The following is a 23,624-nucleotide window of genomic DNA, read 5'->3' as shown; positions in this document are numbered from 1 at the left end:
ACAACCAACTTACTGCAGTACTGTTCCTTCATACAACCAACTCACTGCAGTACTTTTCCTTCATACAACCAACTTACTGCAGTACTGTTCCTTCATACAACCAACTCACTGCAGTACTTTTCCTTCATACAACCAACTTACTGCAGTACTTTTCCTTCATACAACCAACTTACTGCAGTACTTTTCCTTCATACAACCAACTTACTGCAGTACTGTTCCTTCATACAACCAACTCTCTGCAGTACTGTTCCTTCATACAACCAACTTACTGCAGTACTGTTCCTTCATACAACCAACTTACTGCAGTACTTTTCCTTCATACAACCAACTTACTGCAGTACTTTTCCTTCATAATACCAACTCTCTGCAGTACTGTTCCTTCATACAACCAACTCTCTGCAGTACTGTTCCTTCATACAACCAACTCTCTGCAGTACTGTTCCTTCATACAACTAACTCTCTGCAGTACTTTTCCTTCATACAACCAACTCTCTGCAGTACTGTTCCTTCATACAACCAACTTACTGCAGTACTGTTCCTTCATACAACCAACTTACTGCAGTACTGTTCCTTCATACAACCAACTTACTGCAGTACTTTTCCTTCATACAACCAACTTACTGCAGTACTTTTCCTTCATACAACCAACTTACTGCAGTACTGTTCCTTCATACAACCAACTCTCTGCAGTACTTTTCCTTCATACAACCAACTTACTGCAGTACTGTTCCTTCATACAACCAACTCTCTGCAGTACTTTTCCTTCATAATACCAACTCGCTGCAGTACTGTTCCTTTGTACAACCAACTCGCTGCAGTACTGTTCCTTCGTACAACCAACTCGCTGCAGTACTGTTCCTTCATACAACCAACTCACTGCAGTACTGTTCCTTCATACAACCAACTCACTACAGTACTGTTCCTTCATACAACCAACTCGCTGCAGAACTTTCTTCATACAACCAACTCACTGCAGTACTGTTCCTTCATACAACCAACTCGCTGCAGTACTGTTCCTTCATACAACCAACTCGCTGCAGTACTGTTCCTTCATACAACCAACTCGCTGCAGTACTGTTCCTTCATACAACCAACTCGCTGCAGTACTGTTCCTTCATACAACCAACTCGCTGCAGTACTGTTCTATCATACAACCAACTCGCTGCAGTACTGTTCCTTCATACAACCAACTTACTGCAGTACTGTTCCTTCATACAACCAACTCTCTGCAGTACTGTTCCTTCATACAACCAACTCACTGCAGTACTGTTCCTTCATACAACCAACTCACTGCAGTACTGTTCCTTCATACAACCAACTCACTGCAGTACTGCTCCTTCATACAACCAAACCAACTCGCTGCAGTACTGTTCCTTCATACAACCAACTTGCTGCAGTACTGTTCCTTCATACAACCAACTCACTGCAGTACTGTTCCTTCATACAACCAACTCGCTGCAGTACTGTTCCTTCATACAACCAACTCGCTGCAGTACTGTTCCTTCATACAACCAACTCACTGCAGTACTGTTCCTTCATACAACCAACTCACTACAGTACTGTTCCTTCATACAACCAACTCGCTGCAGAACTTCCTTCATACAACCAACTCACTGCAGTACTGTTCCTTCATACAACCAACTTACTGCAGTACTGTTCCTTCATACAACCAACTCACTGCAGTACTGTTCCTTCATACAACCAACTCACTACAGTACTGTTCCTTCATACAACCAACTCGCTGCAGAACTTTCTTCATACAACCAACTCGCTGCAGTACTGTTCCTTCATACAACCAACTCGCTGCAGTACTGTTCCTTCATACAACCAACTCTCTGCAGTACTGTTCCTTCATACAACCAACTCGCTGCAGTACTGTTCCTTCATACAACCAACTCGCTGCAGTACTGTTCCTTCATACAACCAACTCGCTGCAGTACTGTTCCTTCATACAACCAACTCTCTGCAGTACTGTTCCTTCATACAACCAACTCACTGCAGTACTGTTCCTTCATACAACTGCAGTACTGTTCCTTCATACAACCAACTCTCTGCAGTACTGTTCCTTCATACAACCAACTCTCTGCAGTACTGTTCCTTCATACAACCAACTCTCTGCAGTACTGTTCCTTTACTGTATCTTTCTTCCTTGAATATGTGTATGACAACACACTTTGAAATAATATTCATACTAAAATCAGATTTGTTTTGTCCTGTTCTCATATTCTAAGACATCAATGGTTTCAATGAATAAAAATGTTTGAGTTGTATTAAATTTTTGAAAATGATAGGATTTTTTAGTATCTCTCTGCTTATTAATATGGAATCCTAATATTCTATTTAAGATGTTTTAACTTGGATCTTAGTGTTATTCATAAGTGGTTTTTAGTAAGCGCCTTAGCCTTCCAGCTGAACATTCACAAAATGTTTGCTCTAGGCTTTTTAAGAACCTGGAATATTTTACAGTCCAAACTTTGTTGTATTTCAGAGTTGTTGAGCCAGTCCAGTATCAAGTTTCTCCTCCTTAACCCGGCCGTTCACTTTGCGGACGTGGTGCGAGAAGCTCGTGCAGTGATTGTTGCTGGGGGAACCATGCAGCCTGTGAGTATCTAGTTTAGTTTATACTTATTTATATAAGTTCAATAGTTTAATAGTTTATAATAATAATAGTTTATAGCATCACTTTTGAGTCCGTTCCTAGGCAGAAACCAGTACTGGTGTCCAATTTTAGAGGCCATGGAAACATTCACCTAGTGGTGATTGCAGGCACTAGCTTGTGGTCACTCAAAGGGTCTGGTATCTACCCTTGAAATAGGTTTGGATTTGATTTGTATCAGCTGCCCAATGAAAAGTGTTATTGTAAATAAGTAGAAGATAACCGATTTTACCTTGATGCTTTATATTTGAAGGTGTCAGAGTTCAGAGACCAGCTATTTGGAGCGGCAGGAGTTCCTCCAGCCCGAGTCCTAGAGTACTCGTGTGGTAAGACATCTGTCTTTAAAGTCAAATGTCTGGAAATACCAGACTGATGTTATTAGATATTTCCAAGAAAAAGTACACACTTGATTTTTTTTAGAAGGTTTCCAGTGTGACTTTTTGTCAGTTGCACGAAAATGAATAGGTTATTATGTTATTATGAACTGGTTAACAGGGCTTTTAAAATCTGTAAAGTTGCCAGTATTGACTGATTTTGACCACACCATACAGATTTCAGTAATAGAAAATGGCTAAAAAATCATTTCGATGTTGTTTTTTATTATTTTGATCAAAATGGCTATGTCAATAGAAAATGAAATTCAAAAATCTTGTTTGTCCTTCACACATTATAAGATATCCTAATAAATGTGTCAAGATAACCAATCGACCAACCCGACCAGTGCTAATATGTTCAATAAATATCTGTCAATTGGTCCTCCAAACATGTGGTAGATATTAGGGGACACAATTAAACAAATTTATGTGATATAATAAACTGCTTATTCAGCCTATCATTATATGATATTGACAGGGCCTGACCAATTGAGTTTCAAAATATTAGCAACTCGCTTGTGTATGTATTAAAAACATTTTTATTTCTATGAACAATCTCCAGATAAAACCATTCCCATGTAGGTCATGTAATTCCTGGAGAGCAGCTCCTACCAATCGCCATGGTAACTGGACCCACCGGTGTTCAACTGGACTTTACATTCCAGAATCGAAGCAAGACAACGCTGGTAAGTAGCATGGGCCCATGTTGAGATTATTTTGGAGACATTTTTAGCTCTACTGGCCAAAGGCCAGAAGAGCTTATGCGATGGTAATGTGTACGTAGTATGTGCATCCGTGCGTCTGTAAACAATTGCTTGTGAACACGATACAGTCTTCAGTTTTGATTGCATCTCGATGAAACTTGTACAGTATATAGATATCCATTAGAGCTCGGTTCCTTTCGAAAACCAGCCAGATCCGTCCATAAATGCCTAGATTATAGGCCATGAAAGTTTGTGCGTCCATGCAGTCGTGCGTCTGTAAACAGTTGCTTGTGAACACGATACAGTCTTCAGTTTTGATTGTATCTCAATGAAACTTGTACAGTAAATAGATATCCATTAGAGCTCGGTTCCTTTCGATCCGTCCATAAATGCCTAGATTATAGGCCATGAAAGTTTTAAAGAAATGCTTTCTATTTTTAGCCAGGTCTGCATGAGCGAATTCTATTTTTAGCCAAGTTTACATGTACATGTAAATTCAAGTCTAGAGTTAAGGGAGACAATTTGCAAGTCTAGGATTTTGAGAGACAATTTGCTTTTTGCTTCTGCAGCTGATTTTGTGAATTACTCTGCCTTGTTCTTGTTGAAAGCCCAAAGGCCATTTTTTAGCTTTAAGTTCTGTAGTTTGCACATTCATCTTAACAAAATTGGTTGTGAATGTTTAAGTTATGCACCTGGTGTCATTACTGGCCACACCCAGGGTTCACAGGTTTGGTAAACATAAATCTGGAAAGGTTTGAAAATCTTTTTGTGTGTTCGTGCATCCATCTCAGCACAATTGATTGTGAATGTTTGTTCAAATTGATCAATGTTGTCCTAGGATGCCCTTGACTTTGACCTTTTGACCAACTTTTTTTAACTTCTAAAACTACAGAAAATTTTTCTCTGAGTACAATTTTGAAAGCATTTTTTTTTTTTTTTGTCAGATGACTTTTACTTGGCACATATTAAAATAGTTCATGCAACTAATCTGCTTACAATACTTTCTGGGCTCAGATGTTGAACGTGCTACGTTTTCAGGTAACCCAAACACAAAACATAAAGTATATGTCTACATGCTCTGGATTGATATGACCACAACAGCCATGCCAGTAGAGCATAGGCCCTTTTGGGCCTCTTGTTCAAAAGAAATTCCATTTCATGTCAAATACTTCTGCTGAAATATGTCTACCTGACACGTCTTTGCCAAGAAGTGCACTACTATGGTACATGATATTTCATTTCAACCAACATTTAAGTTATTTTTATGTGCATCCGTGCATCTGTAAACAATTGCTTGTGAACACGATACAGTCTTCAGTTTTGATTGTATCTTGATGAAACTTGTACAGTATCTAGATATCCATTAGAGCTCGGTTCCTTTTGAAAACCAGCCAGATCCGCCCATGCATGCCTAGGTTATGGCCTTTGATAGTATAAAAAAAAATGCTATTGTGTAAACAATTGGTTGTGAGCATGATACAGTCTTCAGTTTTGATTGTATCTCGATGAAACTTGTACTTGTACAGTATTTAGATATCCATTAGAACTCAGTTCCTTTTGAAAACCAGCCAGATCTGCCCATGCATGCCTGGATTATGGGTCTTGAAAGTATAAAAAATGCTATTTTAAGCTAAGTCTATTTTTAGCCAAGTCTACATGAGCGAAGTCTATTTTTAGCCAAGTTTACATGTAAAGTCACAATTGCTTGTGAAGGTTTGTTCAAATTATGCCCCTGGGGTCATTACTCGCCCCCACGGAGATTGTCCCGCAAGGGACCAGTGCGGCAAATGCAAACGACCTTGTCGACGTTGGCGGAGGCCCAGGGAAGAGTTCTCTTTTCTTTGTAAAGGACGGACTAGTTTAAGCATTTGACATAACTGGTTCAACCCTTTGACATAATTAGCTTGGCCCTTCGACATAATAAGTTCCTCCCTTTGACATAATTAGTTCAGCCCTTTGACATAGTTTGTTCAGCCCTTTGACATAATTAGTTTGGCCCTTTGACATAATTAGTTCAGCCTTTTTACATAATATGTTTAGCCCATTGATATAATTAGTTCAGCACTTTGACATAATTTGTTTAGCCCTTTCACATAATTAGTTCAGCCTTTTGACATAATTAGTTCAGCCCTTTGACAAAATTAGTTTGGCCCTTTGACAGAATTAGTTCCGCCTTTTCACATAATATGTTTAGCCCATTGATATAATTAGTTCAACCCTTTGACAAAATTAGTTCAGCCCATTGACATAATTAGTTTGGCCCTGTGACACAACTAGTTCAGCACTTTGATATAAATAGTTCAAAACTTCGACATGATTTGTTCAACCCTTTGACATAATTAGCTTGGCCCTTTGACATAATTAGCTTGGCCCTATGACATAATAAGTTCAGCCCATTCATATAATTAGTTCAGCACTTTGACATAATTTGTTCAGCCCTTTGACATAATTAGTTCAGCCCTTTCACATAATTAGTTCAGCCCATTGATATCATTAGTTCATCCTTTTGACATAATTTGTTCAGCCATTTGACATAATTAGTTTGGCCCTTTGACATAATTTGTTCGGCCATTTGACATTATTTGTTCAGCCCTTTGACATAATTAGTTTAGCCCATTGATATAATTTGCTCAGCTCTTTGGCATAATTAGTTCAGCCCTTTGACATAATTAGTTCAGCCCTTTGACATCATTTGTTCAGCCTTTTGCCATAATTTGTTCAGACCTTTGACATCATTTGCTCAGCCTTTTGTCATAATTAGTTCAGCCCTGTGACATCATTTATTCTTTGTTGTTTTATTACAAGTATGGTTCATGGTTTAGGTTTTCTCATAAATTAAGGGGTTTTCGTATGACTTTCTCTTCTTTTACAGTATTTCGTTCGCCAAATTTGATTAAATATATCAATTTTAAATTAGGCACACACTTGTAAGATAATCTTTTTCTTATGTACAAGTGATTCAAAGGTAATATTTCTACTATTGATACAACCTTATTCATTGAGAATTGTCTAAAATGTTTTCTGACCTCATGTGAATGACTCTCTGATACTCGTATTGGGTATCAGATTAATTGTAGTTAAAAATTTACAATGTATCTGCCGCCATGTATGTATATATGTTTTGTCTTAGCACAGCATTGTATTTACATTAATCTATTTAACATGTTTTAGTGCTACTAAAATGTTTGTAAAGTAAATGGCTTCTATATGTAAGCTTGCTTTTTAGTACTTTAAGATAGGATGTCTTTAAAAGAAATTTAAGAAAGCCACAGAATTAAATTATACAACGTATTATTCATTATGACAAATCTTATTCTATGCGAAACAATCCTAGTATGTCTATAACAATAACGTGTGTATTACTTAATAGACCATGATCTAGTCCTGGGTCAGTTAAGTTTCAACATTTATAAACATCCCGGTATGGCATAATGGGGCAAAGTTACATATGATTAACCATTGACCGCCAATACCGATACTGGGAGTTCCACTTTAAAAACAGATACATGTTTGTGGGATGCCCTATCCCTAGTTTTACAGTAATACCATGAATGGTGACATAGTGACATGGTTTGTGCTGCTGGATGCACTAGTTTCTCATTCCAGTCTTATAGATACTAATGTGTATCAGAAAACTGAAAAAGAAATTACAGGACATTGTGAAATGTAAACACCAAAATTTACCTGTTGTAATAAGTTTTTACTTTTCGCAATTTTTAACGGTATTTAGTAACAACAACGTAAACAATCTTGATTTTTAGTCACCATCTTATTACAAGTGAATTTAAGCATTGTATTATTTGCTTTAAATGAGAGATATTTCGAAATTAGGATAATCCAAAGATTTTCTTTGTTATATATATATATATATATATATGTGTGTGTGTGTGCGTGTCCTACTGCTACAAAGTAACCACATGGAAGTTTATTTGTTTTGGCCTTTCAAATTCTGAAAGTACATTTGCTGAAAATTAAACAATAATGACTACCGTTGTCCGGCGAATAGTTTCATTGGTCCAGATGAAAATACCCCAGACATGTCCGACAGACATTTGTATTGTCTGGTGTATGTACAACACCTATTTCTATATAAAATAAATCATATTATTTAAAAGTTTAGACTTTAAAGCTGCACTCTCACAGATTGAACGTTTTGACAACTTTTTTATTTTTTGTCTTGGAACGAGCCAATTTTAGCGAAAATCCATGGAAACCAGTTATATAAGACTGCTGACAAAAAATCAGATCGCAGATTTTTATATATAAGTTCAAAAAAGCCATAAAACATTAATTTTCAAACGGAAATATGAAAATCTACGATCTGATTTTTTGTCAGCAATCTTATATCATTGATTTGCGATATTTACGCAAAAATTTGCTCTTTCCAAGACAAAAAATAAAAAAAGTTGTTAAAATGATCAATCTGTGGGAGTGCAGCTTTAATAGTGTAGACCTGTTGAACAAAATATATGAGAAAATGGAGTGCCTTGGCAAGTCCTATATCTATCCTAAAACCAGGAGTCATATTATTAAGCAGTATAAGTCTGAATCACATTTTTTGAACATGCTTGCCTATTATTAACCTTGCAACATTACAGAAGTCAGGTTTTTTAACTAAAACATGTCAATCACAGTTTTTGTTGTCATTTGTGGCAGGTGTACCTGTAGAGCGACAAAGAATAAAAAAAACAAAAAAAAACAGTACATCTAAAGTACTGAGATTCCACTATCGTTCATTCAATGTACTATTGGTGGTAAACAGTTACATTATCTATAAATAGAGTGACATTGTATCTGTAATGGATTGATCCACTTTTTCCCATACAATGAAATTCCTTTCGAGTTCAGACTGTGTTAAAAAGGTTAACCTCATTGCACCAAGTACATTAACCAGTCTGACCTAATAGTTAACCTGGATTGATCCATTTCGTTCAGTGGTGGCTTACCTATTAGGTTTTAAACTTAGACTGTCCCACAATTAATACTATTCTGCATCATTTCTGTATGTAGGATGAATATATTATGAATATGTGAACTATATATACTGAATCAGTCAGAATTCATTTGCATATCATGCATGAATAGGAATGGGAGAGCTCATTCCTGTTTCAAGCAGACGACAAAAGATTGTAATAGACTCTTCCGTTTGAATGAGTTTGTCCAAAAATAGAGCCAACAGCCAGTTTCTTAGTGCAAGTTGACATTATGAACTCTTGATGTTACTGCTTTCTTGTTGTATTGACTGCAGCTTCTCTGGAAACAGTAATGTCCAGAATATTTTGATTTGTTAAATAAAATGCATACATACATGTATTACAGCACGTCGCCATGCTAGACTTGAGAGATTAGAAACAAAAACCTTAATGGGTTAAAATTCAGTGATTGTTGTATTTGTCCTCTAATGTAGATAATTAAATCATAACTGAATTCACTTTGAAGTTGGACACAGTCATTCGTTTTAATGTTACTTGCATAATTGTTATATTGTATGATACATTCCTCAGTGGGAGCATATCCATACTCAATGATTTGTTTATCGGACTTCGATATAATTATCCTCATCATTATGATAATGTCTTAAGAGCCTCGGTTTAAAAATAACTCAATCTGTTTTCAATGTTGCTATAAATAGAATCAACTTGCGAACGTGACCAAGTTGTTTTCTTGAATCATTTACCTTTAAGCAACTAAGTCACATTGAATGCCTTGTGTCCACATTTAATGTCATGTGGCGTTATATTGGTCTTCCTTCTTTGAAATCTAAATGTACATCATGATTACATCAACATTGAAAAAGGGGTTATTCAATGGTAATTTAGTCTGCTGACGTTAATAAGTATGGTGTTAACACAGTTATTAGATTAGTCTAAGACAGAAAAATAGGGGAATCAAAGTATGACAATATTACAAACTCACTGCTGACAATAATGTCCCCCCCACCCATTTAGCCCTGTTATCTTGCTTGTACAGGGACTATGATATTATTATGCCCCCCTTCGAAGAAGAGGGGTATATTGCTTTGCACAGGCATGTTGGTATGTAGGTCGGTCCGTCCGTCCGTCGGTAGACCAAAGCTTGTCCGAGTGATAATTCAACAATTCCTGGACGTATGGTCATCAAACTTGACATGAAGGTTGGGCCTGACCAGTAGATGACCCCTATTGATTTTAGGGCTCATCGGGTCAAAGGTCAAGGTCACAGTGACCTTTAATGGTAAAATAATTTTAAAGCTTGTCCGAGTAACTCAACAATGCCTAGACCTATGGTCATCAAACTTGATATGGAAGTTGGGCCTGACCATTAGATGACCCCTATTGTTTTGGGGGGTCATCGGGCCAAAGGTCAAGGTCACAGTGACCTTGAATGGTAAAAGGATGTCCGAGTGATAACTCAACAATGCCTGCACCCATGGCCCTCATAATTGACTTGGAGGTTTGGCCTGACCAGTAGATGAACCCTATTGTTTTTGGGGGTCATCGGGCCAAAGGTCAAGGTCACAGTGACCTTGAATGGTAAAAGGTTGTCCGTGTCATTACTCAACAATGCCTGCACCTATGGCCCTCAAACTTGACTTGGAGGTTGGGCCTGACCAGTAGATGACCCCTATTGTTTTAGGAGTCATTGGGTCAAAGGTCAGGTTCACAGTGACCTTGAATGCAAAAATGTTTCAAGTGATAATTGGACAATGCCTGCACCCATGGCCCTCAAACTTGACTTGGAGTTGTGTCTGACCTGTAGATGACCCCTTATGATTTAAGGGGTCATCGGGCCAAAGGTCAAGGTCACAGTGACCTTGAATGGTAAAAGGTTGTCCGTGTCATTACTCAACAATGCCTGCACCTATGGCCCTCAAACTTGACTTGGAGGTTGGGCCTGACCAGTAGATGACCCCTATTGTTTTTGGGGGTCATCGGGCCAAAGGTCAAGGTCACAGCGACCTTGAATGGTAAAAGGTTGTCTGAGTGATAACTCGACAATGCCTGCACCCACGGCCATCAAACTTGAATTGGAGGTTGGGCCTGACCAGAAGATGACCCCTATTGGTTTTAGGGGTCATTGGGCCAAAGGTCAAGGTAACAGTGACTTTGAACGATAAAAGGTTGCCCGAGTGATAACTCAACAATGCCTGCGCCCATGGCCCTCAAACTTGACTTTGAGGTTGGGCCTGACCAGTAGATTACCCCTATTGATTTAAGGGGTCAGAGGTCAAGGTCACAGTGACCTTGAAAGCAAACTCGACAATTCCTGGACCTATGGTCATCAAACTTGACATGAAGGTTGGGCCTGACCAGTAGATGACCCCTCTTGACTTTGGGGGTCATCAGGCCAAGGTCAAGGTCACAGTAACCTTTAACGCAAAAAAGTTAACAAATCTTCTCCCAGTGATATCTCAACAATGCCTGAATCTATGATCATCAAACTTGACATGTAAGTTGGGCCTGACCAGGAGATGACCCTTATTGATTTTAGGAGTCATTGGGTCAAAGGTCAGGTTCACAGTGACCTTGAATGCAAAAAAAAGTTTCAAGTGATAATTGGACAATGCCTGCACCCATGGCCCTCAAACTTGACTTGGAGTTGTGTCTGACCTGTAGATGACCCCTTATGATTTAAGGGGTCATTGGATCAAAGGTCAAGGTTACAGTGACCTTGAACGAAAAATGCTTGTCTGTGTGATAACTTGTCAATGCCTGCACCCATGGCCCTCAAACTAAACATTTAGATTTTTGGTGACCAGCTGATGACTACTATGGATTTTGAGGTCAAAGGTCATGGTCATAACACACTCTATCCTCAAACTTTGAATGGTCATAATCTTAAAACTGCCTCAACGGCATACAATGTTAGCGATAAATCAGCTGTCATTTCGGTCCATGCATATTTCATTCAATTGTCCATATAATCCTGACAACATGGCGCTCAGGGGGGGGGACCATAATGTTTGACAAACATCTCTTGTTCAGTTTTGTTTGCATATATGTGAAACTTTATCCAATTTCAAACTTTAGTTCAATACCTACCAAATTGAGAAAGGAACTGAAGTTTAATTCCTTGAACATACCATTTTATTTGAAATATTTTCATATTTTTGGTATAAATTTAATTTGATTCACTTCATGTATCAGAATTTGCATGTATTTATACATAACTCATTATCACTCCTTATAACCTATTTTTTCTGTAACACAAGCTGGAAACAGTAAGTGCAGTAGTTATACTTACAGGAGGTGAATTGTTGAAACTAATAAACCTTTCAAATAGTTGTTATGTTCAAGTATGAAATAATACACAAGGTGTTATAAGTTGAATGTAGTATGGGTAAATGTGAACATTCAGAAGTGTAGGTTCATTGTGCTGATGTCTGTTTTGCTCTATGGGATAATGACCCAGCCATGAGACTATATTCTAGGTCATGTAAACCTAGCTGTATTCAATAAACAAGGTCTGACAGTCACTGGAGGTCATATGGAGGGATATTGTGCATTGATCTGGCTGTAAAATGTTTGTTATTGGTCATGTCTAAGGTTGTGTTCTTTATGGAATGGAATATTGGTTGAACTCTTTACCAGTCAAGCTGACTTCCCTGATACTGCACATTGCTCTTTCTGTCGCCCACTTCCATGAAAATGTATGAAATATGATTTACAGATAATAAAAAAATGCATTAATTGGCAAACATGCTGTTTATATTATCCAGAGCAGCATGTCCTTTTCATTTGGCTTATATAATTATAAAAGTTCAATGTTTATTAATTATTTATTATTGTTTACTTTGGGGGTTTTATTTTAAAGTTAATACATACATTTTATTGGTAGAATGGTAGGCATGTTATTTACAATGTAACCTAGAAACAGGATTGAGAGCCCTTGTCCACACAAATGAATATATAAAACAATCAAACCTGATTATATTTTTATGATAACTATTCTTTTTTGTAACTATACGGTAGTCTTAACCTTCGACAGATATACAAAATCCATGGTTATCATTTGTAGAAAGTGAACTTTGCTTTATAGGTTTTTGTTTCTTTAAACTTTTGTTTAATTAATGGATTATGCATATTGAACTATTTGATTTTCATAAATAAGACCTTAGGGTTCGTGATGTTTACAATGAACTGTGCCAGTCCTAGAGCACTGACTGTTGTACATTCAAGTATACATGTCCTTATGATGTATTCTGCGGACATATAAATCAGTATATTAAATGGTTTCATTATTTGCAGTTTTTATCACGTCTGAAAGGACATTTTTCACAGCCTTTGTTTTTATAGAATCATATTTTGAATTCACTGAACATATATACTTGTCCAACATTAAGGTGATATGATATTGTTAAAACCGTAGTTATGATGCTGGAAATGTAATGTCATATGTATAACTTGACATTCATGGATGCTATTTAAACCTGATAAATATTTCCTGCACTTTAGGAATGATCAAATTGCTATTTGTTTGTGCAGATATTTCTGATGCCTTTTGTTTGAAGCTGTAATTAAGATATAGGATCATTATTTTTATTGTTTCACAATACTGCAAATTTCAAAATGTAGGGTTATGTCAGAAAGTAATTAGAGCATTCAATGCAGTACTTGCAGAAGGTTGTATTCACCATGATAAATATAGGTCTCCAAGAGGTCAGAATTATTTCAGACTGAGGCTGATTACGTAATAGACTCAAGACTGGGTTAGAAATTCCTCTGATGATAATTACTTGTAGGTCACTTGCCTCTCACCTCAGATGAACCCCTGGGCAGGTTAACTCAGAGCAGGATCACTATGACTTCTTTAAGGTCATTACATTTTGGATTTATAGGGTTAGTTAGTTTGGTATATAAGCATAAAAGTGCTTGACAGACTCTTTCAACTCATGTTTATAAGAAAGTTTCATGAATGGATAGGAAGTTGGTTTTGTTCACAGTTTATATTTGGAAAATAGGATGGTCTCAATGCACTTACCCATTATTAATGAAGCTGAGAGATACTATTGTAAAAGTAGACTCTTCCTTGAGTACATGTGTCCACATACAGAGTAAGATTTATTCGGTCACCGTTTTGAATGAAGTTAATGTAGTGCAGTTTTTTTTGTATTTCGGTCAGACAGAAATAATATTGTGATGCTGTAAATAAACTAAAATAGAACTGAACACAATAACCTTGCTGTCAGCTAGTAAGGTGATAGGATATCTATTTTTAGTGGTATGAACGTGAAAATGTTTTTGATCAACGCGTAACATGTTTGGTGGTTAATTTACTTGTTACATAATTTTAATAATTACTTAAGTAATTAAAAACTTTTACATTAATTAATTGCTATTAACCCAGTTGCAGTTACCTAACAGAATGGGTGGTGCAACATGTGCCAGTTAAGATACCTGTTATGCAACTAAATTTTACACACATTCAACCTTTTATAAGTGATTATTATTTTCACACAAGGTATGTATGTCAGTTTGACCCAGAATTTTGTGGCCTGTTTTAGATTTCTCCACCTGCTGTGTTCGGCATTGTAGGGTTGGATCATTGATGTTAGCCGTTATTTCTGCATGAAGGTGTTGGCTGTTCTATTTTCTTAACCTGTTTGAAATTTGTTTGTCCTAACTGACAAACCCACTTATATCATTCACAATCATGAATGTTAATTTGCCCTTTAAAATAAATTTTGGGCATGACAGAAGGGCAGACTTAAATTTACAATGCTTTTGGTGTACCCAGATATCCACCCACTGATTATTTTCAGATAGCCCGGATTTATGGATAAACTGATTGTACAAAGCTCGTTTATTAAAATATTATCTCTGACCAAGTTATTTCAAAGGCTAATCACAATGAGTTATAGCTTAATTTGAGAGTTTTCCCTGTCCTCGCACCTGAACAAATGTAATGTGATGTTACTCTTGTCCTCTATATCAAAACAGTGTTCTCAACAAGAACCGGCTGCTGGCCAAAATGGACGGTTCAAATGACAATAGGGCCGGTTCAAATTTGGAAAACTAAATGAATTTTTTAGTAGAATAAGTAGAAGCTGGTCGTTTACTATTTGAGACGGTTCAACCAAAACTTATTGAGAACCCTGTGTCATATAAATCATATATCCTAACCAAATGAAATATTCTGGGAATCTTGTCCTCTTAATCATATATCATATTCAGTTCCCTCCCTCCTAGCCTTATAAAGTGTTATGTAACTATTGTCCTCTTTATTTTCAGCTAGACAAGTATGACTGGCTCATTTAAATGCTGACATATTAAAACTAGTCTTCTTTTTAGCTGCATCTGTCAGTGAGATATGCCAGTGAACTCTTAATTTTCTTTTTCAGCTAGACGAGCTTGGTCGGGTTGTGCATAATGTGTGCAAGGTTGTCCCTGGCGGGGTCATCTGCTTTTTCCCGTCTTATGACTATGAGCAGTTTGTGTACACTCACTGGGAAAACACGGGTGTTCTTGCCAAAATTGGCATCAAGAAAAAGGTTTGTGAAGGTTATTTTTTCCTGTCTAAATGACTTGAATCACGTTCAGTACCACTTAGGGAGCATTCGTCACTTTCAGTGACAGCTCTTGTTATTTTGATAGATAGCGGAGTCAAACAATAACATTGTGTGCAGGAAGTCATCACTTTTGAACAATTTTTGAAGTAAATGTTATGCAAAGATTGATTTAGCAGTATTTGGCTTATAAAGTAGCCATATCAATCTCCAACGCAGTGATCTCCCTTGGCGCTAGAGAAAATCTAAAGAATAGCAGCTGGACTTAAGCTATAATTATATTTTTTGCTCTGAAGGTGCGCATGTTAAAATTGCAATATCTGTCCATCCGGTCTGGTTCAAATTCTCGTGTCCATGCTGTAACTTTTTCTTGTGTTGACAGATTTTAAAATAACTTGCCACTTGTGTTCACTGACAACACTGACATATTACAGTGACCATGCATTGGTCTCATGTGGTGTTTTAAAACATCAATGAAGGGTAATTAGTGTGCTATATATTCCACTTGTTATAGACATTCCTTTCTTTATCCACACATTTCATTGCTATTTTTTACCCATTCTAAATGACCCTTGAATCACACCCAGTACTTTTGGAGGCATTCATCACTTACAATGACAGCTCTTGTTCTTTTCTATTTTACCTAATTGCCTTCTTGGTTTGTTTAAATCTTAAAAAAGTAAATGTTTATATCAAAAAGTTGAAATATTTTTGTGATGAAAAAGAAAATAAATATTTTAGTGTGGTTACTTTATTTTGACAATCTTCAGTGGAAAATTAACTCCTATTTTTGTTCAGGTGTTTCGGGAGCCCAAGAAAGCTAGCCAGGTGGACCAGGTGTTGGCAAGATACTCATCATGCATACAGGTATAAGCCGTTGGAGTCCATTTAATATATAGCTTATAAAAAAGATGAGGCATTGCCTCAATTGTTGTTGTTGTCAGCATTATGCCAAAAAATAAGCTTGAAAACAGTTCAAGATACAAACAGGTGTTAAGTTAAGTGTTTATTAGGACCAATATCTATGGCTCAATTATCTATTGAATTATGCCACTTAATCAATTGAAAAAAACAGCTGAACTTTGGCAACTATTTATAGTGCATCTGTTATCTTCCTTTTCAAGTGTTTTCACCAATATGGGTGTTGTAACAGATTAATTTATGACATTATGCATATGTTCATTTTCAAATGCCAAGCATGGCAATTAAGTCAAAACGATTATATATATCCATTGAAAGAGCATCTCAGATTTAAATCTTTCATAATTTGATTTCATCATTCTTCACCAGAACTGTACAGGGAGCATGACTGGGTCTCTCCTGTTCTGTGTAGTTGGAGGCAAGATGAGTGAGGGCATCAACTTTGCAGATGATATGGGCAGGTAAGGCAAGATGAGGGAGGGCATCAACTTTACAGATGATATGGGCAGGTAAGGCAAGATAAGGGAGGGCATCAACTTTACAGATGATATGGGCAGGTAAGGCAAGATGAGGGAGGGCATCAACTTTGCAGATGATATGGGCAGGTAAGGCAAGATGAGGGAGGGCATCAACTTTACAGATGATATGGGCAGGTAAGGCAAGATAAGGGAGGGCATCAACTTTACAGATGATATGGGCAGCTAAGGCAAGATGAGGGAGGGCATCAACTTTGCAGATGATATGGGCAGGTAAGGCAAGATAAGGGAGGGCATCAACTTTACAGATGATATGGGCAGGTAAGGCAAGATAAGGGAGGGCATCAACTTTGCAGATGATATGGGCAGCTAAGGCAAGATGAGGGAGGGCATCAACATTACAGATGATATGGGCAAGTAAGGTAAGATGAAGGAGGGCATCAACTTTGCAGATGAATGGGCAGGTAAGGCAAGATAAGGGAGGGCATTAACTTTGCAGATGATATGGGCAGGTAAGGCAAGATAAGGGAGGGCATCAACATTACAGATGATATGGGCAAGTAAGGTAAGATGAAGGAGGGCATCAACTTTACAGATGGTATGGGCAAGTAAGGCAAGATGAGGGAGGGCATCAACTTTACAGATGATATGGGCAGGTAAGGCAAGATAAGGTAGGGCATCAACTTTACAGATGATATGGGCAGGTAAGGCAAGATAAGGTAGGGCATCAACTTTACAGCTGATACGGGCAGGTAAGGCAAGATAAGGTAGGGCATCAACTTTGCAGATGATATGGGCAGGTAAGACAAGAAAACAGAGGGCATCAACTTGGCAGATGATATGGGCACCTAAGACAGGAAAACAGAGGGCATTAATTTTGCAGATGATATGGGCAGGTAAGACAAGAAAACAGAGGGCATCAATTTTGCAGATGGTATGGGCAGGTAAGACAAGAAAACAGAGGGCATCAACTTTGCAGATGATATGGGCAGGTAAGACAAGAAAACAGAGGGCATCAACTTTGCAGATGATATGGGCAGCTAAGACAAGAAAACAGAGGGCATCAACATTGCAGATGGTATGGGCAGCTAAGACAAGAAAACAGAGGGCATCAACTTTGCAGATGATATGGGCAGGTAAGACAAGAAAACAGAGGGCATCAACATTGCAGATGGTATGGGCAGCTAAGACAAGAAAACAGAGGGCATCAATTTTGCAGATGATATGGGCAGGTAAGACAAGAAAACAGAGGGCATCAACATTGCAGATGGTATGGGCAGCTAAGACAAGAAAACAGAGGGCATCAACTTTGCAGATGATATGGGCAGGTAAGACAAGAAAACAGAGGGCATTAACTTTGCAGATGGTATGGGCTGGTAAGACAAGATCGGCTCAAGCATCATCTTTGCATATGATATTGGAAGGTAAGGTAAAATAAGCATCAAATATTAACTGGTTGAATAAAAGTCTTATTTTATGACGACTCGTGACATATTCTTTAAAGATATCACCTGCTCAGTTAAATTTATACATATTGTATGACAGTGATATCTAATACAGAATGACTTGAATATGAAAGTATCCGGAAGGCAACCTGTTGTATTATTTCAGATGTGTCATGATGGTGGGCATGCCATACCCGAACATTAACTCCCCTGAACTTAAGGAGAAAATGGAATACCTCAACGCAAACTATGTAAGCACTTGTTTTCATTATGTCCTATACTGGTCGTTGTTACATTTCCGAATAGGGCACAAATCCTGAACACCTGTTTAAACACGCATTTGTTTTCAATGATCGACTATTCGATGATATAGATCAAAACAGAGGGATGATATAGATCAAAACAGAGGCTTGCCTTGGTCACACTTGCTAAGTTTCATCTTGTTTTGTTGAGTATTTTCTCAAAATGCCATTCAATGTTCTTATATGCTTAAAGATCAAAATTTAGGACATGGGAGACTGACCTCAGAGGGCGCATGTGCATCTTTGAGGCCTTGCAGCTATGTTGATGTACATTCAAGATATTCTTCAATAGGAATCATGCTTTACATTTAAATAGAATGTTTTGAAAAACAGCGGAGACAATAAATAACTTTGCAGCTAAGTGTTTATTATTAAAGCAAACTTATTAATTATAATTGTATGACCATGAATTTTTGCTTTCAAGTGTTCCATATTTTTGCCCTCCATAGCAAAAATTGAAGGGTGATTAACTGTCCATAAAATTAACGATTTTCAACATTGAATTGATAAGATCGTGAATCTGTACTTTGACAGATGTTATTAGATTAACCAAAGATGTTTCATACAAAATTTTCACTTACTACAGCAAAAACTCTCCAAAATAATTGTTCAAAAGTCCAAAAGTCTTCGGATTTGTGCCAGTAATGTAAAACTTAATTTGAAATTTTGTTGAGGTGATGAATCAGTGTCCAGCCCTTGTTCACAAGATTGCACAGGTTCAAGCCCAACTGCAGCACTTTCTCATGGCCTCTCAAGATTGACAAGAGTACTGGTTTCTACTAAGGACAACCAGTCGCTTACAGACGTATCCACAATCTCAAAAACTATTGAAATAAATCGGTAAAAACAATTGGTGATTGTTGATCAGATTTTGTATGATTGATCAATGACAGTTCTTTGAAATTCATGTTTGTAAATGTATTTATGAGTGAATAATAGAATCATTATGTGTTCTGCATATTTAATAAGTGATAATGAATGATTGCTACTATAAAGATGTTGCATGACACTTAATGTTCTTCCTGTGTAGCCGAAGGACAGTGAAGGTAGGAAGCCAGGCCAGGTGCACTACGAAAACCTCTGTATGAAGGCAGTCAACCAGTCCATAGGTAAGGCCTTACAGTCTATTTCATGCTTACCAATTTTCACCTTGCACACAATTACCTCACTCACTTCTCTGTAAGGCACCGTGGACATAATTATTGCCAAAACTATATAGGCATTAGGGAATAATGTGAATAAAGTGGTCACCAATCAACAAAAATGGGTTTCCTACAGGCACTTTGGTTTCCAATACAAAGACAACATTCTAATGACATGTATGAACATGCGAAGGAGTTTTTTTTAAAGAAAAACATCTCGACTATGATGATACAGGAACGTGTGTTACTTATAAGGCCTGTTGAAAAGTCTGTAGCGCAATCTTTAAGACTTGTCACTGAGACTTGTTCTACAGCATCATACTCATACTGTATATTTCTTTATAAGTGTAAGTAGAGAAGAAGCATAGTTTCTGATAGCTCTCTCGAGGACATTGTTGTTTCAGAACAGGATGTAAAGGATGCATTCAGTTGTATGGATCCTTTCAAGGCTTTTGGCCCAGACCTCATCAGGCCTAGACTCATTAGTGAAGGAGCAGACACTCTTGCAGCTTCATTGTCTACTTTATTCATCAAATTAATTGCTTCCTACACATTTCCATCATCTTGGAAACTTGCTAATGTAACTCCAAATCTGACCCTCTTTAAGTCGTGAAACTATTGCCCTGTTTCTCTTCTTAGCTGTCTGTGCAAGCTAATGGAACGCTGTATTCACAAAAGGCTGTACAATTATGTTTTTATGTTTACGGTATCTTCATTTTATCCTATCAATCTGGATTCATCAAAGTGGTAAATCAACTTTCTTTCCTTTATAATGAAATCAGTCAAGCTCTTGATGAGGGCAGGGGAGTGAGGAAAGTATTTTGTGACATACCTGAGGCTTTTGATCACATCTTAAATATGGTTTTTATCCATAAATTGTCTTCTTTTGGCATCAGAGGTAACCTGCTCAACTAGTTTACCTCATATCTCGCCTGTAGGAAAGAAAGAGTCGTGGTCTCAAATGCTTCGACATTTTTGGCTGATATACTGTCAGGAGTACCTCAAGGTTCTATTCTCGGCCCTCTTCTTTTTCTCATCTACATTAAAGACATTGTGTATGATATTTAAGTTAAAATCATTATTAAACTTCTGTAATCCCCACCCAACCTAGAAACCTTTACCTTCTTAGAAACTCTGAAAACATACCCGTATCTGTTTGTTAAACACTTCTCTCATTACAGGCTTTTTGATGGCAAATGTACAAAATCAGCTTATTTGACAAAATAACATTAAAAGGAATATACCTGTACATAAGTTTTGAGTGACTTGTTTTCAGCTTTTTGTAATATTTTAAGCGTTTTTTGTACTGTACGTTAATTTTAAACTGAAGAAGAAGCAGACCTATATATAAATATACTCTTTGACACATTTGTAATACTGCCATACTAAACATACATTTTTTCAGCCTAAAACCCATAAAGGAGCCGCATTCTTTTGTTCAGTGTTCATAATTTAGCTTTCACAATTAATTCTCCATAAATGTGTTCTAAAAACTGTAAAGTTGTTTAAAGCAGGGTTTCCAAGTATGAAAAATATCAGATCAGCAGAAAACATGTAGTAATTTAGACTACTGTCGTGTAGTGTTTCAGTTTGGCCAAAAAATTTGCATGTCATGTGACAGGAACATTTTTACCCCATGCTATAAGCTGTCTGAGCGCAGGTTGTTGTGGCAATCTTCCCTCTTTAGAATGAGAGCTACATTCCATCAGAAATGTTTTTTTCAAGTACCTTTGCTAAAGGAAATGTTATGAAAATGGAACTATATGTGGTTAGCTATACATATTTTTATTAGACAACATATTTTAATCTCCCCATTCCCTGCAGGTCGTGCTATCCGTCACCAAGGAGACTATGCCACCATTCTGTTATTAGACCGGAGATACTGCCGAGCTGGGACAGTGGCCAAACTTCCAGGATGGATCTCTAAACACATTCAGAAGGAGGAGAAATTTGGTCCAGCTCTCGCCTCTATATCAAAGGTAGATACATGGAACAAATGCTGTTTAAGGACCATTACCTGCATATGACATGTGCTAAAATGTATGTTGATAAAGAAGGTGAATTACAATACCACACAGAAACACACAAATTAAAATCACCGTCGAAGCATAAGCATGATTATTATATATATTGTTGATTGTGGGATTTCAAATTGCAATCTTGACAATTGTGAAGCAATTTTGATATTGATAAAAGCATTGTATTTTTATTTGATTTTTTTATTTAATTAAAGAGCTGCAGAAAGTTTCACAGGTTGAATTCATGATACAGTCAAAGGGAGATAACTTGTACAATTTCAGTTCTTTGCCAACAAAAGGTGACGACCAGACCATGTAGCTGAATATACATAACAAAAAGACTAAGAAAAAAAAGAGGGCAAGAAAGACAAAGCAGCTCAAATGCTTGTTGAGTCCTTCACTGAGTGACCATTGGTCAGTTGTGAAAAGTGGACATCTGCTGGCATCCTCCTGCAATGATCTGGAGAGGAGTGTGGACTGTTAAAATTTGTTTGGATACATGTATCTATATTTAAGATACCAAACTAGAAGGTTAAGAGAACTATATGATTGGATTAAAAATATTGCATATTAATTCCAATGACTCTTTTCTTATATTAGTTGTTACACGTTAAACTTGCACTTCCCCTCAAGTAGGGTTATTGAAAATAATTTGTTCTGTGTTGTTAAGTGTTTTGTATGTTAACGCTACTGTACTTAATTGTTTTAACTTGAAATAGTTGATATTTGGTACATATGTTTCCCATCATAATATTAATGTCAAGTTCAACTTTGTTTATGAACCGCTGTTTTTTTATGGAGTTAAAGGCTACTTTTCAACTTAGGATTTGCTCAAAATACTGTGTATGCCTTACAATAAGGAGCGGAAACGTGACAGATTATTATTCAATATTATCGCCCCGCCACATGGCATATTTTCGGTGCAGAACATGGCGTTTCACATATTTTCGACCAGCCGTATAACGTATTTTCAAATACAGATGGCAGAAATCGGCCACCAAAGATATCAGCTAAAGAATAATATGAAAGTGAATAACATCTCGAGGGGTGTATGCGAAAAGGTTCTAAGTGACATTAAATAAAGAAGCAGATAGAACCTTTTCGCTTTCACCCCTCGATCTGGTGTGAACCATCAGTGCCAAGGGAGGGAACTCCGAATCACTTAAATGGGATTGAAGAAGTTAGAGTTGTTTTGCTTGATATACTTAGTGAAAGGGACGGTACTCCTCAGAGCTTTGCCTATTTTGTACTCATACATAAATGGTATTCAAAAAATATAATAAAACGTGTTATATCATATCTTGTCAGATAACTTACATACTTAGTGTAAAAGAAGGGGAGATTATATGTTGCTCATGATGCACATTGAATGTATTTTTAAATCTTTTATGGCATTAAATCCCTTTGGACCCTCTATGGCAGGTGTCTAAAAGATCGAAGGGAGTGTGTGGTTCTGATCTCACATTGGATGCATATTGCAGTCTCCAGTATAACTGACCATTTAAAAACTCTTTTGTAGGTATATTGCCCCGACCAACGAAGATCACGATGGCAACCTTGACAGAATTTTAAAAAAGGGTCCTTGCCTGTGGACAAAAATATCTAGAATAAATATTAAAAATATATTTTATTTGTAGAATGAATTAATCATGAAAAAATGTCCAATGTTATATCTGCATGCAGTGGAATGCGTTGCGAATATTTGAGTGTAGAAAATGTGTCTGTTTTTCATCAGAAATCAATCAATCATTCGTTTTTCATTGTCTCTAATGTCTTATTTGCTGAATACTTCCAATAAGTTCAAATTGGATTAGTGCATTAACCTTTGAAGTGTGAAGGTCACATATCCATCAGTGGTGAAAGTTTACGCGAATGTGTGTCATGGGGTAGAGCTTCTGACTTAGTTTTGCTTAAGTATTATACTGGGCCACAAAATGCACTAATACTCAGTGAGTGTCTTAACTCTTAGACGAGTCCAATATAGTAGTTGGTTAGATTCATAGTTTTCATATGTTATATGTACTCTATGTTATTCCATGACAACTGAAGAGCTACACAAGTACTATCATGTCCACAGGCTATATATATGTCTGACGTAACC

At 37.1% G+C, this 23,624-nt stretch overlaps 1 protein-coding gene across 1 annotated transcript in view; it reads left to right on the top strand.

The window, feature by feature from the left end:
- Positions 1 to 22,966, top strand: part of LOC128227797 (ATP-dependent DNA helicase DDX11-like) — a 48,958-nt gene extending 25,992 nt beyond the window's left edge. The window contains exons 19-28 of the mRNA XM_052938656.1: positions 2,489 to 2,601; positions 2,910 to 2,982; positions 3,613 to 3,716; positions 15,055 to 15,204; positions 16,018 to 16,086; positions 16,510 to 16,601; positions 18,228 to 18,312; positions 19,394 to 19,472; positions 21,330 to 21,484; positions 21,806 to 22,966. Coding sequence (XP_052794616.1) covers positions 2,489 to 2,601; positions 2,910 to 2,982; positions 3,613 to 3,716; positions 15,055 to 15,204; positions 16,018 to 16,086; positions 16,510 to 16,601; positions 18,228 to 18,312; positions 19,394 to 19,472; positions 21,330 to 21,484; positions 21,806 to 21,826 — 941 coding nt within the window. The 3' untranslated portion in view covers positions 21,827 to 22,966. The remainder of the gene's footprint in view (positions 1 to 2,488; positions 2,602 to 2,909; positions 2,983 to 3,612; positions 3,717 to 15,054; positions 15,205 to 16,017; positions 16,087 to 16,509; positions 16,602 to 18,227; positions 18,313 to 19,393; positions 19,473 to 21,329; positions 21,485 to 21,805) is intronic.
- The last annotated feature ends 658 nt before the right edge of the window (positions 22,967 to 23,624 follow it).

The sequence above is a fragment of the Mya arenaria genome, chromosome 3 (assembly GCF_026914265.1).
Source record: "Mya arenaria isolate MELC-2E11 chromosome 3, ASM2691426v1".
Lineage (NCBI taxonomy): Eukaryota > Metazoa > Mollusca > Bivalvia > Myida > Myidae > Mya > Mya arenaria.
The sequence above is the reverse complement of the archived record's forward strand: the minus strand, read 5'-3'. Positions and strand labels throughout refer to the sequence as shown.